Here is a 15,976-nt window from a genome sequence, read left to right as displayed (position 1 = left end):
CCCATTTCCTGCACACGCTTGTGAACGGTGGCTCTGGATGTTTCTACTCCTGACTCAGTCCACTGCTTCCGCAGGTCCCCCAAGGTCTGGAATCGGTCCTTCTCCACAATCTTCCTCAGGGTCCGGTCACCTCTTCTCGTTGTGCAGCGTTTTTTGCCACACTTTTTCCTTCCCACAGACTTCCCACTGAGGTGCCTTGATACAGCACTCTGGGAACAGCCTATTTGTTCAGAATTTCTTTCTGTGTCTTACTCTCTTGCTTGAGGGTGTCAATGATGGCCTTCTGGACAGCAGTCAGGTCGGCAGTCTTACCCATGATTGCGGTTTTGAGTAATGAAACAGGCTGGGAGTTTTTAAAAGCCTCAGGAATCTTTTGCAGGTGTTTAGAGTTAATTAGTTGATTCAGATGATTAGGTTAATAGCTCGTTTAGAAACCCTTTTCATGATATGCTAATTTTGGGTTTTCATGAGCTGTATGCCAAAATCATCAGTATTAAAACAATAAAAGACCTGAGATATTTCAGCTGGTGTGCAATGAATCTAAAATATATGAAAGTTAAATTTTTATCATAACATTATGGAAAATAATTAACTTTATCACAATATGCTAATTTTTTGAGAAGGACCTATATGAATTGAGCAGTTTAGTCTGAATTTTCAAAAGAGACACGATCACTTTATATGATGAACAGATTTAATTCAGGCTTTTATTCACATATTTGGAGCTACATGAGGGTGAGTAATTAATGACAGAATTTAAATTTTTGTGTGAACTATCCCTTTAAATGGCACTTTAGTTCATAGGTGCTTAATCCTTTTCTAGGACAAACCAAACGTCTTACAAAGTTCACACCTTAACCAACTAATTAAGATCTTCAGGAACCGGTTCAGACTAAAATGCATGATTGAGCTGTTTTAACTGAAAGCAACGTGCACTGACTTATCTTCAAATATGTCAGTGCCATTGTTTTGTCTCAGGGGGCACACCAGTAATATTTTTTGTCTAAGGCACATTTATAAAAGCTACTTATATGTCCTAATTGAATTAAGACATAATCCTGGCTTAATCTAAGCCCTGTTTATGAAACCAGACAGTTAAGTGTTGGAATAGAGTTGGAACCAAACCTTGCAGGAATGTAGCTCTTCAGTAACAGGATTGGGCATCCGTGCTCTAGCTAAAACCATTTGGTACACTTGAGGACATTGTTCATCACCAAAAGACATCTTCAATTGAGAAAGACCCTCATTGTCTGTAAAATTTAATCTAATGAACTTTACACATTATCTGATCAGATCATTTAAAAAAAAAAAACAGAAATAAAACAGTAAAGTTAAAAATATTATTGTTTAAAATGTTTAAAAATTAGTAAAATTGCTAATAATTTTAGTGAAATCATTTTGTTTGAATGGAGAGCAAAGAACACATGTAGGAAAGGCAAGCACAGATCATACTCCTCTTTTGAAAATGCTTTATTAAACTACCTCTATAAATACAACAATGCCAAAAAGCCTTAAACAAACAATGCAAGAAAGAAAACAGTTCTAGTAGATCTTAAAAAAAAGGAAAGATAAGAATATTTTGGCAATAGCATTCTACATTATCTAAATGTCCTCAGCCGAGGTCACCTTGTCTTGTTCATTTGTTTTTTAGTAACAAAAAACAAGTCTAAAAAAAAGGAAAAGAAAAAAAAAACGCTACACATGTAGTGTTTTATGAAATGGTCGCAAAAGAAAGCACGTTTTGCCAATGAATGCATGATCAATTTGGGCCAGTATTGACACCATACTGGCAACTTATTGCCACTTTGATATATCCACAAACATGCACACATTTGCATGAGTTTACTTGCATTGAACACATTGGCAAAAAGGAAAAGTTTTTGTTGTTGTTAAACTCTCTAGAGCACATACAAAGAGATGGAAAAGTCTTCTTAAAATATATTATAGCATTTCCTCTTACTTCATACACAAAAACAATGTACTGTATATATTAAATATCCTGACTGCTTCGCTCATAATAAAAGATTAGATAACCGACTACTGGGGATAGTTCACTTTTCTCAAAAACACACAGACATGCCATAACCGAGAGATATTGTCCTCGATGATGGCAGCAGTGTGCAGAAATGTGTCTCTAGCTTACGTGATGTGAACTGCGTGGATTGTCGTTCTTTGTTTGGTTGTATATTGTGAAGTTATCCCCGTCTAAAAAGAAAAACAGGCTATACTTAATAAAACATCAACTCTGTTAGAACATGAAAGCATAATACAACATAAAGCAGCACTCTAACACTCAGAGCCCCCATAGACACAACAGTACAAAACAAAAACAAAAAAAAACAAAAACTTGACTTTCTGAAAGAAAATAGGAGAGAAGAGGCACCGTGGTATTACAAACAGTGTTTAAGAGGTCACTTGACAGACAGCAGTCTGTATAAAGGCACGTGACATACGCAGTCCTACAGAAGGCATGGTGGCATACAACATTCTTCAAGAGGACATATTACATACAGCAGTCATTGAAAAGGCAATGACGATATTAACCGGTTCTCTGAGCTCCCTGGTTTCAGTTTGGTCCAGTTTATTCCAGTTCTAGGAGTATCGCAATACCCCTAAAAAAACAAAAGTGCCTGCTCAAACACATATTATGAAGCACATACAGTACATACACAAGAACTTCTAAACCCTCAAAAATGTTTAAGTGCACCTCAGAACAGTCATCTTTACTACAGTAGCTACACAATATGGAGTGTGATCTACAAAACTGCAGGGTTAAAACTACTAAAGAAAAAAAAACTATATAAAACTCTATGGCCTGTCAGCTGTATCTACACGCATCTATAGGAAGAATTATGACCGGGAGAATGAGAGAATCACGCCATTAACCTGATTTTATCCTGCAACTCGAGACCGTTAATAAACAACATCAACATATTTGGTTAAGCGGTAAATGGAACAGTACTTCAGGTGCAGTTTATATTAATGGCACAAAAGCGGATATAAGGGAGCCTGTGTTCTCCTAATGATGCACAGGACTGGATGCTGGGAATCACAGTAGTGGTCTGAAAAATAAGGGCTGCTCACAGTTGGTCATCAACTATTAACTAAAACACAACAAGCACAAGTAAGCAGAACTAAAGGTCAAGTTCTCACGAAGGACGATAGCTAAATCGATTTCAAAACGGATGGAGTTTTAAAAATTGTTCTAAATTTAAAAGAATAGCTGTCCACACCACAACACAAAGGAATGTTTTTTTTCCAGCTGATGAAAACATTGACAGCCAATCAGAATCCATCCTTCATTAAAGAGCTTGAGCACTTAAAGTGGCGGACGACATAACAGCGCTCAAACTTAGAATAAACAGAACGATATTGTGCATTGTTGTGGACGCCAATATAGTTATTGTTCTTGGTGTGAACGGACCTTAAGTCATCATAAATGGTGCTGTATCCTCAACCCAGTTACTTTTTTGTCAGTCCAGTTTGTGCTTTTAAAACATTTTAAAGGCATAGTTTAAACAAAAATGAAAATTCTGATAATCATTGCAAATCATTTACTCACCCTCATGTCTTTCCAAACCTGTACCAAAATGTTTTTGGTTCCCACTTCCATTGTATGAAAAAAACAAAACAAAACAAAACAAAAAACACCGCCAGACGCTTTTGTCCAAAGCGACTTGCACTGCATTCAATCTGCATCCATTAATTCATGGATTCCAGGAAATCGAACCAATAACCTTGGCATTGCTTCCATCACACTCTACAGTTTTAGACAGGAATGCTGTATTTCTCAAAATATCTTCTCTTATGTTCCACAGAAAAAGAGAAAGTCATTCAGTGTTGGAATAACATGGTGAATAAATGATGACAGAAATTTCATTTTTGGGTGATCTGTTCCTTTAAAAGAGAACAAATGTTATCCAGCATAGATTCAACTGACTTTTTTTTCTCTTTTTCCAGTTTGCTTTTTCTTGAACACTCAAACTTATTTTGCCTCTGAGAAGGAAAACAGTGTTTGTCTATCTTCCAGTTTAGAAAAGAAAAAAATAACCTCTAGACAATAAAAACAACATCTGAAAAGTCTTCAAGCCAACTAAATAGTACAAACTTAAAATAATCTAAATATAAAAATGCATAAGCAATAAACAGTAAAGGAGGAAAAATGAATGCAGGACTCGCGTGCAGAAAAAACCCAGTGGACGGAAGATTCCGACATCTTCAAAACATTTCGCAAATATATGTTATACTCAAAATACAGCATTTTCATGAAACACTTTAAATCTTCTACTTCTGTGGTTGTTGAAGTTTCTGCTCAGCAGGTTTTTTTGTTCATTTACAGTTTTTTTGTCAATTTCGTTTTTCTTCACAAAACAAAAGTAAATGCACTAAAGCATAGTGAGGCATTAAATAAACTCTTTTAAAAATCCACTAATACTACAACGCTCCTTCGGTATTCTTGTGGCCGTGAACGCAGAGGAGTGGTATTAGGATTGTGCGATGACATAACCGCTCTGGCTCACGATTCTCAGCTGGAGTGTTTGGGGAAGATATGTCAGGTGATTTGTCAGTAGGTGTGCTTCTGCAAGTCTTAAATGCTCGGTTTTGAATTTCTTCATATGAACATATCACACGGAGTCAGTCCGCCGGTTGTACTGGTGATCAACTAATAAACAACACCTTTGCAGAATGATAAAATATGCAAATGATCATGTTGTCATTCATTCAGTCGTGTGATGGCTTTGGAAATCAGCAAGTGTGGTCAAGTCCTTTAAGAAGTCGAACTGACAGACTGATTCCTATTGGTCTAAAGGAAAAGTGGGCAAGGTTTTGGTCACATTGCAGGGGTTTGAGTCCACAACATAAAACACAAATGTCTACCTATCCTAGTTAGCTAATCAGTAGCATATAAAAGTGGTTTTGGTCTAGGTCATACGTCTGGATTAATAAATGTGGGCCAGAGGGTCTGATGAAGCTGTGAGTAAATCTAGCAGAAATGTACATCCTTGCTGCCAGCGTTAACTTGTACACAAATCTAAAGGCTTCCAGGAAGCTTCACACGAGTCATAAGGTGTTAGTTTTGTTGTGAGTATGTCAGTTTCACTCTGCGTGGTTCAGTTAATCAGCAGACTTCATAGATGCAGCGTAAATGTCTGATGGCCTGTGGTGATGTGGTGTGTATAATTGTAAGTCGTTGTGATTGGTGCTGCGGGTGTCTCAGTAGGTCTGGTATATATCATGGATGGGCATCTGGAAGGTGGCAGTGGCAGGGAAGGCCTGAGGCATGTACCCAGCGTACCCTCCATAGGTTGCGGCGGCCATCGCAGCGTTCTTCTGCAGCGCTGCCAGCGTGGCAGTGTTGGCGTGGGTGGCGAAAGGCATGTACCCAGCCCCGTACAGACTGGCAGCTGTAGCCGGGATCCTCTGGACATTATGAGCCATAGCATAGATGGGTGTTATAGGTCGCCCCTATAAGATAGAGAGAGATAGATTGTTAACTCTTTCCCAGCCAGCATTTACTGAAAAAGTTGCCAGTCAGCGTCAACATTTTTGGTCATTTTTACAAAAATCTTGTGTACAATATATCAAAAGAAAGAACAAAGCCTCTGCTCTTCAACAACAACAAAATATGATTCTACCTTTTATTCTTTTTTATCAACACTTGAACTTGGTAAAGTTCTTAAAAAATTTTTTATTATTACAAAAAGAAGTGAAAATCATGTTTTCGTCAACGCTTCGTCTGGATCAGATTCAGAACCATGATCAAAACATAGATCTTGTAGATTGAGCCCATCAACACCACAAAGCTTGCAAAGACATATACTTCTTTGTGGGTTTGTCACTTTTCTCGGTAAATGTTTAAATGTTTGATGATCTTGTTAGCTTCCAATGTGTGTAAGCAACTTCTATCCGCTCCTGGTTTACGCAGATCTTCACTTTGTTTTTGGATCCGGAGATGCTATACTATTTCAGAAGATGCATAATATTGCCCCCTACAGAATAACAGTGAAAACACGGATTGCCTGAAAAACTTGTCAATGTCAGGGAAGCGTTGTGTTATGATGAAAAATCTCATCAATGGCGGGGAAAGAGTTAAGGTGTGGTTACATTTACAATTGGTTGGAGGTATTTTGCAGACAAAATCCAGAAATTCCAATAGGAATCTGATTGGGGTGAAAAAGTTCACCATGTAGATTTAACTCTTGTTGGCCATGCAAATTTGCCACACTGACCATGCTTTACACAGAGTCCTAACTATACGCGATAAAGCAACAATAAAGGCTATAATCACAGGTTGTTGTTTTTTTCCCCCACATTAACAGTCTTATTAAAGTTCTTATATATTATATGTTTGCTCACACATGTATGAGCACAAGATCCATTCAGATTTCCATACAGATGTGAAGAGTTTTACTAGGCATTGTGCATTTTTGATCTGTATTGTCATTATTTTTCTGATATTTTACAAATACCCTTTTCTTTGCTTTAGACTTATAATAGTCTTTTAACATGGTCATGTTAATTCTTGCATTACAGGCTATAACATTTTATGCATGTCTGGGTTCATATTTTAAGAATTGGGGTCCCTTTAATTAATGAGTCGGAACTTTAATTGAACAGGGAGTTAAATTGGAATTTGAATAGGAATTAAAGTAAGTAGAATATAAAGGCCTTTAAAACCTTTAAAATTGAAAACGCATTTTGCTTTCAGACAAGGCTTTCAAAGTTCTTTTGACAAGAGACTTCCTTTTCTAGTTAAAAATTAGCTAACACTTTATTTTGATGGTCCCTTTTGAACATTCTGTTGACTATAAGTCGCTTTGTAACTACATGCCAATTAATCTCTCTGATTACAGTATTAGTTGACTGTCCGGTTAATATCTGCTAATTCTTTATTGTGATGTTTATTGTGTCCCCTAACAGACATTCTACTGACTTTAAGTAACTTTGCAAGTACAGTACATGTCAACTTATCCTAAACCTAACCCACATGTCGGTGCAACGTTTCTTATTGTCAACAGAATGTGTTAAAGGGACCATCGAAATAAACCAAAACAAAAAAAGGTTAGTTTCATCATTTTCCTTGAATTACAGGTCATTTGAATTCTACTTCCTTTAATTAATATTTCTTATTGTGCAATTTAAATTCAAGTCTCATGAAAGAAGTATCAGAGGAATCTTGAGGTGCAAGAAAACACCAACGCTCCAGGCATAATCACGCTCCACATAGTTGTACAATAAACATCAAATATGTTTTCATTGGCTGTTAATGTGCCATGTAGCATAGCATTTTCACTTTAGATGTGGACAAACAAATGTGCTCATGGTATTAGAGTTATCCAAAAGTTATAATAACTGCGAAAAGTCGCATCTGGTGAGGTGCAGGTCAGTACCTGGAAAGGGGGTGGTGTGGAGACTGCAGGCATGACGGCTGCACTGGCCGAGGCAGCTGTGGGGTCATGCTGGAGGGCCAAAGGGTTTATCAGGTGCTCCACTGCGTGCATCTTTCCTTCATCCATTAACTTATTTGCTGGAGCAGCAGAAAACACAGTAGGGTACTGGGCACCAAGTGCTGGAAGAGCCACTACACACACACACACACACACACACACACACGCACGTTCAATTAGAACAATGGCAAAATAAGGAGAATGTATAGTTTAAATTAGCACATATTATAAATCACTGTGTAACATATGTAAAAATGCAGGTAAGTGAAAGATAAGTCAGAAAGTGCAAGAATGATAAAGGGTAAATGCAGAAAAAAGACTGAGACTTGCACAACCTGTCCTCATTTACAACAAGTGTATGACTCAGCTTAAGATTAGCGACAAAAAAACAACACACCCACACACAGCCACGTACACATTGTCTTTCACACACTCACACATTGTTTCCATGCACAAAAACTCTTTTCATTCCCCACGTTAATTCAGTCTTAGGATCAGTAGATTTACGTGATGTCAGAACACTCGAGTCAGGAGTTTACTGATCTCAGATCAGAATTCCGCAGGATCAGTTAATTTCGACAGAGCAGCTGATTAGTAAGAAGATAAAGAACCTTCAACTCAATGCCCAAACAAACAAACTCAAATACTCTCAAAGTATTTTTATTGATTGCTTAGTTCTTTGGACTGTTTGATCCTATTGTCCTTAATAATTGTCTTTTCAAATGACTGTACATTGATTTTTATCAGGAGGTATATAACATTTTGAGAGTTTTTATGCATTGTTTGAACATTGTGTATATAATTGAAAAAGTGAAGCTTTTAAGCAATAAAAAAAATCAAAAGCCTGCTTACTGGGGTAAGCAGTGACAGCTATGGCAGCTGTCAAAATAAAAGGAAGTTGGTGTTCCTCTCCAGACCAGTAGGGGCAGTAATGTGTCTTACAAATGTATCTCTAAATGTTGTTGAATAACTCCAATTTAATTGATTGTGATTTTTTTAAACGTAAGAGCTGAATGTGAAACTTACTGGTGGCTCAATTTCAGTAATAGCATTTATAAATGATCCAGAAACCTTTTTTCTAAATGAAAACAGTTTATAGATTTTGTTTCCAGATTGTTTCAGATTCTGCCTCCACTGGATGGACACGAGCACAACTGAGTTAAATTCTGTATGCATGTGGTTTAATTTCACACTGACTTGTGCCAGGCTTCATGCCCACTTGGTTCACAGCTGTCAGCTCTAGATTGGGCATGATCTCGTAAGGTTTGTCCATCAATTTGGGTTTTCCTTCATGGTAGCGGCTGTATATGCCTCGGCCAGCTGAATAGCCACCAAGGTATGAGCCGCGGGGCCCTGGGCCCCTATTACCGGCCCCAGCACGACCACGACCTCTTACAGTACCTGCTTGAGATACAAATGAAAGGAGGTGCTGTTCAGGTACAGAGCCATAAGGAGGCACATACCTATATACAATTACTGGTAACCCCAGTGCTTAATGTTGAGCAGACATTTAAAATAAAGTAATTAGCTTTCTATTCAATTTCTAAATATTTGCTTAAAGGTTTGCTCGCATGGGGTGACTTCATTATCAAGATATGGGTGCGGCTACACATAAGGCGTAGATTAAGCACCATCACTTTTCAGCATTCTAATTCAAATTGCTGTTAGTGTGAACACCTCTTTCAAATTTCCTTCTGTTCTTTGAGATGGGAGTGGTGCTTGAGTAAAGTTGAAATGAAAAGTAAAGATAACTTTTTGTTTTCATATACCGGTAATCAGATAATGGATGAGCAAATATGTCTCGGATTGAATATGCAATCACAATTCTCTATTGCAACCGAACCCACAACCACAAGCATTTATAATTGATGATTATGGGTTAGGAAATGTAACAATACCAGATTCCCATCATTAGTTTCAGTATCATACTTATTGTGGATCTCAGCTCTTCAGCCCAAAACAATCACAAAGTGCATGCCATCTAGTGGCCATACTAAATATGTGATTAGCAACAAACAGGGGAGAGCTTTTTGTTTGGAAAATTGTCTTTTAAAGAAGTCGTTCTCAACTGGTTTTGCTTCTGGATTTTACATTGGATGTCAAATAGCAGTTACAGTACCAAACTTGTTTATTGTAGAAAAGTAAACAAATTTCCTCATATCACCATGAACTAATACGGAACATTATTAACATGACAATCACTTGAAAGTCAATAACTGACAGCTCAAAATTTTTGTCAAACCAAACCATTTTTCATCTTCATTAAATTTAAGTTAAAGTATGAATACTGTATTGAGTCAAAACATACAAATGTAATCACTGTCACAAATTCCCCCCAAAATATGTAAATGGTAATTAAGTATTATTATTTAAGTACTTTAAAACCCTGAATGCATTCAGTTTTTTGATTTTATTTTTACCTTGGGTAGTTCATGGGTTTTGATTTTTATGGTTTCTATCATTGTTTTTCTTCCAACCCGTTGAGAACCACTATTTTAAAGGATTAGACTTACGATAGCTCTGGGTTAAAGGGGACATCATTTTCGCATTCATTGTAATGCATCCCCTACATTTGTTTGTACAGATCAAGTCTGGTTACTTGTGTGAATATGGACTGTTATGCAAGAGAGAGTTGGAAAACAATCTAGTTTCCCAAATATATTTAATAGCATGACACTTAAGGTCGTCAAGAAAAAGCAATTGTTAGCAATGTTTTCAGGTAATTTCATCAAATGGTATTGCAGTTCATAAAGTTATTGGTCTTAGAGAATAGAGAGAATGAGTTCTCCAACCTTTGATGAAGTAGTCTCGATTGGGTCCAATGAGTGTGCTGTATGGATAGCTGTAATAGGCGAGTGTATATGGATCACACTGGTACACAAAACTTTGTTGGGTGTTGTCGGGAGTTGTTGTCGCAGGCGCTGTTCCCTTCGATGCTTTCTGATAGCGAGTGTACTGCTCCTTATCCACAGGTTTGGCCAGGGTCACTTCGATACGGGAACCTTCGATCTCTGTGCCGTTCAGGTTGTCCATTGCAACCACAGCATCTTCTCGACTGGCGAAGTGAACAAAGGCGTAGTCTCGGATTTTTTTGACACGTTCCACGCAGCCAGGGTTGTACTGGCCAAAGGTTTGGCGTAGAGTCTCCTCACTGGTCTCTATCATCAGGTTCCGCACATACAGAATTTTTACTGTTTCCATGACGTCCTCGTCAACGTCAATCTCAGGTTCTGCCCAGTCAACTGCAATCTGATGACCCCACAGCTGGATACACACACATATAAGTAAGGCAGGAGTACACACTAAATGTCATAGAAAGATTTAATGAGTAGTTTGCCCCCAAATTTCTGCCATTGTTTATTTATCCTCATGTCATTCCAAACCCCCATGCTGTTATACCCCCCCTCCCCTCAACCCAAAGGAACACACTTTTAAAAGATCTTCACACATCTGTTTTCCAATGCAACAACAGAATATCAGTAAAGCTTCAAATAGCACAACATGATAAAAGCACAATAAAAGCAGTAGATACGACTTGTGAGCAAAGTCTTCTGAAGCCATGTGATGAACAAAGGAAAACTAAAGCCACTAATAAAAATCTCTTCTACCAAAACAATGCGACCAAATCACTGAATCCAATCAGTGAAGTAGTGAGTCAGTTAACTCAGAATCGGATCAGTCATGTTTGTTATTGAAAAGAATTGTCTCAAAATAAAAAAAAATTGTAATGGATTTGACTGAGTCTAAACTCAAAGACTCATTGATTCGGTCTTAAGTCAACAGCTCACTGGGTAAGAGAATTATTAGTGGAAAAGAAATAAAATTTATCATATGGCTTCAGAAGACGTAGAATAGAGCACACGAGTCATATGAAATACTTTTATAATGCTTTATGTCTTGTTTTATGGTGATGATACACAGAGCAACTTTTTGAGCAATGTTGCTGGGCAATGTTGCCATCAACAGGCAACCAGATGAGACACAGGGCCCACGACCGATCTAAATTATCCAGATGGAAATTTATTGCCCATTTTCAATGGGAAAGTGCCCAAGCAACAATCGCTCGGCAAGATTGCCCAGCAACATTGCTCAAAAAGTTCCCCTGTGTATCATCAACCTTAGAGCTTAGCAGATGTGGTCTATGACTTTTGTTGTATGGAAAACAGCTGATCAATTCCTTTGATCCCAATGGAAAATGGTATTAACCTGAATTCGTCCTGGCATGAGCTTTCTTCTGGCCATAGCAGCAGCACGGTGAGACTCATACTCTACAAAGGCAAAGCCACGATTCTTCATCTTATCCGCAGCACTCGCGTACACGATCACATCCAGCACCCCCTCTGTCACCTTGGAAACTTCCTCCAGGATCTCCTCACGTTTCTTGGTTTTTGGGATTCCGCCAATGAAGAGGCGGCAGTTATCTACACTACAGCACACACCTAGCAACCTTCCTGGACGAATTTCGAAGTTATTGAGATCACGAACCGCTCGCTTGGCCTCATGCTTCTGCGTGTACATGACGAATGCGTAACCACGGTTCTTCCCATCAAAGTCCATCATAAGGCGCATCTCGTAGATCCGTCCAACAGTCTCAAATACTGGCACCAGTTCGTCTTCGTAGACGTCACGTGGGATTTTACCTACAAAGATTTCACAGCCACGTGGGGGCGAGGGACCTTGCCAGCCAGGTGGTGGGCCGTATTTGCGCTGTCCGTTTTCTTGCACCATTCCGTAGCCTGACCGCTCCATCAAGGCCACAAGTGCAGCTTCATTTGGGGCCCCGGCCACTCCTTCTGGGACAGAGCAGTGATGCTGTGGATGTCCAGAGGAGGCATTAGAAGAGGAGGGAGGGCTAGGGTTACTCATGGCAACGGCAGAGGCGGAGTCTTCTGCTGTCATTCTGAAATAAGCATCCAATCAGGATTGGAGTCTAAAAAGAGATGGAAAATTCATCCGGTTAGTGTATTTTGTACTGAAAACAAACAATGAGCATCACTAAATAAATATTTTATAAATCCATAAACAATACAATTTCAATAACTTTTAATTTAAGTAGATATTTATATTGACACTGGAATCCCAGTGCCTGATATTAACTAGGTAGGTTCCAATATTAAAATTATGGTCAATAAATATTTCCATGTTACGGCTGATATATAGCCAGTATTAAAATTGAAATGTTTTGGACTAAAAACATTTTTTAAACGAAATACCAAAAGATTATATTATAATACCAAAAGATAATTTGAAATGCTACTGGTGGATGTTGTACCATATGAAAATTTGATATTAATTTGATATTAATTTTGAGATTTGCCATTGCATTTAACAACATTCTTATAAACCATGAATGTTTTTTAAGATTAACTTCAAGTGAGCATTAGATGATGGCAAAGGTAACAGAAAGAAATAAGCATCTATAATTAAATGTCAAATATCACTCAATAAATTAAAGAAAATCTCTCATGAATATATTTTATTGTTAATTACTGTAGAAATTACTGTAAAATATTACTATAATTATTACTGTAAACATATTTTCATGATTTTATTATTTATATACATTTTTCATAACATTATTTTTTAGATAAGTTTAGATAGATAAGTTACTTCAATAAGTTATGTGGTTCAGATAACATTTTGTTTTGAGTTTCTGTTGATTAAACCAATCTCTATTGCATTAACTCAAATTTTCAAAATCAATGAACTCAAAATTTTAAGGCAACCAGGTTATTTACTTAAAGTTAAACCAATAATATTTTTTTACAGTGTATAAGTCCTATTTTCTGTATAAAACACACACACACATAAAACATAAATCCTCTTCTACACCTAAAGCTGCCTAATAAACCTCACTACGCCACATCTACATTCTTCAGCATGGAATAAATCTCCAGAATGCCCAAATCCTACAGTCCAAAATTTTCCATAAGCAGAACACAGACGCATGGAAGTAAACTACAAAATCTTAGACAAAGAAATTGTGTTTGATATAAAGAAACTAAGTTGTTTTTTTAAGGAAATTAGTATGTTTCTTGCATAATACAACATTATATACTGTATATTCAATCACACTGTTTAGCTGTTAGTTGGCTCTGGTTAGCCGGACCTTGATGCCGTTTAGAGAGTAAGGTAGTTAGGTTGCTTAGCAATGAAACCATGGTAACACACGCAGAGCATGCTGACCCACACACAGCTTATCTGCACACAACTAAGTTCACACAACTCACACAACACACAAATGCATGCAAACACAACTAAGAGGACATAAAGCTACAACAAAGGTGTAAAGGTTATTAATTAGTCATTTACTCCAGGAATAAAGTTAAAATAAATTAACAATTACAACACGCACCGTGCTTAAGTTTGTACCTGGTGTTTTCATGATGAGTTCAAGAGGCTCGCTGAAGGAGCATGTGACTGTGACTGTGACTGAGGTTGGAATAACAGGCAACTCAGCAGTACTAAACCAAAGCTCTCTCTCTCACACACATCCAGAAACACTTCCTCATTCACATGCTTACACACACATATACTGAAAATCAGTACATGTGTGGCTCAAGGCCAAGCAGAAACAGGAAGAAAAGCACACTGACTAATCAAAAGCCAAGAGGACCGGGAAAACCAACCAATAACAGATATTTAAATAATACATCTGTAGATGTAACGTTTCAGTGATCACTTTAAATGAGGAGACAGCAACACCAAGAGGGAGTCCAACAGCTATTATAACCTGAAATTAAAGGGTTTGTTATAATCAACTTAAATAATAGTACAAAAAACATGTCAAGAATATGAACAATAAAAAAAATGCAAATTCTGCAGGACAAATTAAAAAAAATCCATAAAACATACTGCCTCTGAATGACCCACTGGTTGTCAGTTTGTATTAAATTGGGGATAGACTGAAGGAAGTGGGGTCAATGGAAGTGTGCAAACGACAATGAAAGACGATTCAGCAGAAATCGGGAGGAAGGAGAGGTCAAGAGAGATAAGGAAAAAATGGATTTCTGCCAGACACTGAACAAGTAAAGAAAGAATGCATTAAAAAAAATGAGATTCAGCAAGAGGAGCAATAATAGCTGTCAATTTAGTTCATTGATTTTATGCGAGTAAATATGACAAAAATTGTGTGATAAAAAAAGCTATTAATTATGCCCCCTGCGCAGTTACAGGCCACGTTTTAAAGGCTATTCAAAAACGCTGATCTCAAGACACTTTATAAAAAGTTTAACTGTTTTTAACTTGACACCGCGTTTAAAAACCTGTTCATGAGCGAGACTCTACAAAAGATAAGAGATGTGAGTGAAACTTGTCTAAAGACGTCAGTCGCATAAAACATTGGAAAAGCATTGGTGTGTGCCTAACATATGTGTGCCTCTCCAAAAACTCTAACAGAGAGCAGGCAGCACAGAATGAGTTCCCAGCCAGAACAGGGAATGTTCTCAGAACGTTATGAACAAACGTTCTTCCAGCAACAATAACAGAATGTCCGCTCAAAGTTATTTAGTCTTTAATAACTTTCTCGAAACGAGCACAAAATCATTATTTATACATCATTCATGCAACATTATTCTAAAATATTTTAGTTGGATGTTCATCTAACTTTTTTTAAACGTTACTACTTCCTAGTTTGAGATGGTTTAGATAACATTCAAAAGACATATTCCCAAAGTATTTGCAAAATGATCAGATTGATCAAGTTTTCTCTAATGTTCACAAAACCAAGGGAAAAAAAAGAAAGGAAGAAAAAAAAAAACCTTGACATTTTGATTGTTCAGAGAACATTCAGAAATAATGTTTCCTAGCTTGATAAGAATGTTAGCAAAACGTTCTTAGAAATAGTTTTTTTAGCTGGGGAATTCACGTGTGACACGTTTATGTTCTCATGAAAACTGGGCTGTTTTTACCTTTACACGCTATCTTAACAACACGGCGCTTATGCATCAGCTTGACTGCAAAATGGAGTGCATTTATAGGCTTTTCATTTGGGGCTTTGTTCAGCAAATCGGGGATATAGGGGCAAGTTGTCACACTTTTTAGGTCTATATTTTAAAGTCAATTTCTGTATTTGTACATACCTTAAAATCTTGATAATATATTTTAATTTTATAAATGTTTTAAACATTTACAATATTGCCCAGGATGAAACAAAGAGAAACACTTCATATAGGTGTGCTGTCCCAATAGCAGTTCACATTGACACAGTACAGTATATGAGTTATCAATTCTGTAAAACAGTAGAGCATGGCACTAACAATGGCAAGGTCTTGGGTTCAATTGCCCAGGAAGCCATACAAATGTTGTTTTTTATAATAATGTCTGCTGAAAACAAAATGTACAATAAAACCTATCATTAAACAGTATATCATTTTAAGGTAAATCAATAGGGACAACAAAAGACACGAAGAAGCATTTTTTAGGCCCTCATGTGTTTCTGGAAGTGAGACTTTGTGGATGTTTCCTTGTTCCGTACAGATGTACTGAAAACAGCAGGAAGTGAGAATCAGTGGCAAAAGAGAGAAAAT

The 15,976-nt window shown here is 37.3% G+C and overlaps 1 protein-coding gene across 10 annotated transcripts in view; it reads right to left on the bottom strand.

Moving 5' to 3' along the window:
- Positions 1-1,457: 1,457 nt before the first annotated feature.
- rbm47 (RNA binding motif protein 47) overlaps positions 1,458-15,976 on the bottom strand; it is a 35,333-nt gene continuing 20,814 nt past the window's right edge. For 3 of the 10 annotated variants that reach the window (XM_077204751.1, XM_077204761.1, XM_077204770.1), the window contains 5 exons: positions 11,655-12,378; positions 10,241-10,712; positions 8,646-8,852; positions 7,392-7,582; positions 1,458-5,466 (listed from right to left, as the gene is read on the bottom strand). In XM_077204751.1, coding sequence (XP_077060866.1) covers positions 5,215-5,466; positions 7,392-7,582; positions 8,646-8,852; positions 10,241-10,712; positions 11,655-12,347 — 1,815 coding nt within the window. In that variant the 5' untranslated portion in view covers positions 12,348-12,378 and the 3' untranslated portion in view covers positions 1,458-5,214. Of the gene's footprint in view, positions 5,467-7,391; positions 7,583-8,645; positions 8,853-10,240; positions 10,713-11,654; positions 12,379-13,803; positions 13,894-15,976 lie in introns of those variants that run through there. The other 7 variants (XM_077204786.1, XM_077204790.1, XM_077204795.1 and 4 more) reach the window with 4 other exon arrangements.

The sequence above is a fragment of the Siphateles boraxobius genome, unplaced genomic scaffold, assembly GCF_051911475.1.
Source record: "Siphateles boraxobius isolate OS27281-9 unplaced genomic scaffold, OSU_SipBor_1 119, whole genome shotgun sequence".
In the NCBI taxonomy this organism is placed as follows: domain Eukaryota; kingdom Metazoa; phylum Chordata; class Actinopteri; order Cypriniformes; family Leuciscidae; genus Siphateles; species Siphateles boraxobius.
This window is presented reverse-complemented; position numbering and strand designations above follow the sequence as displayed.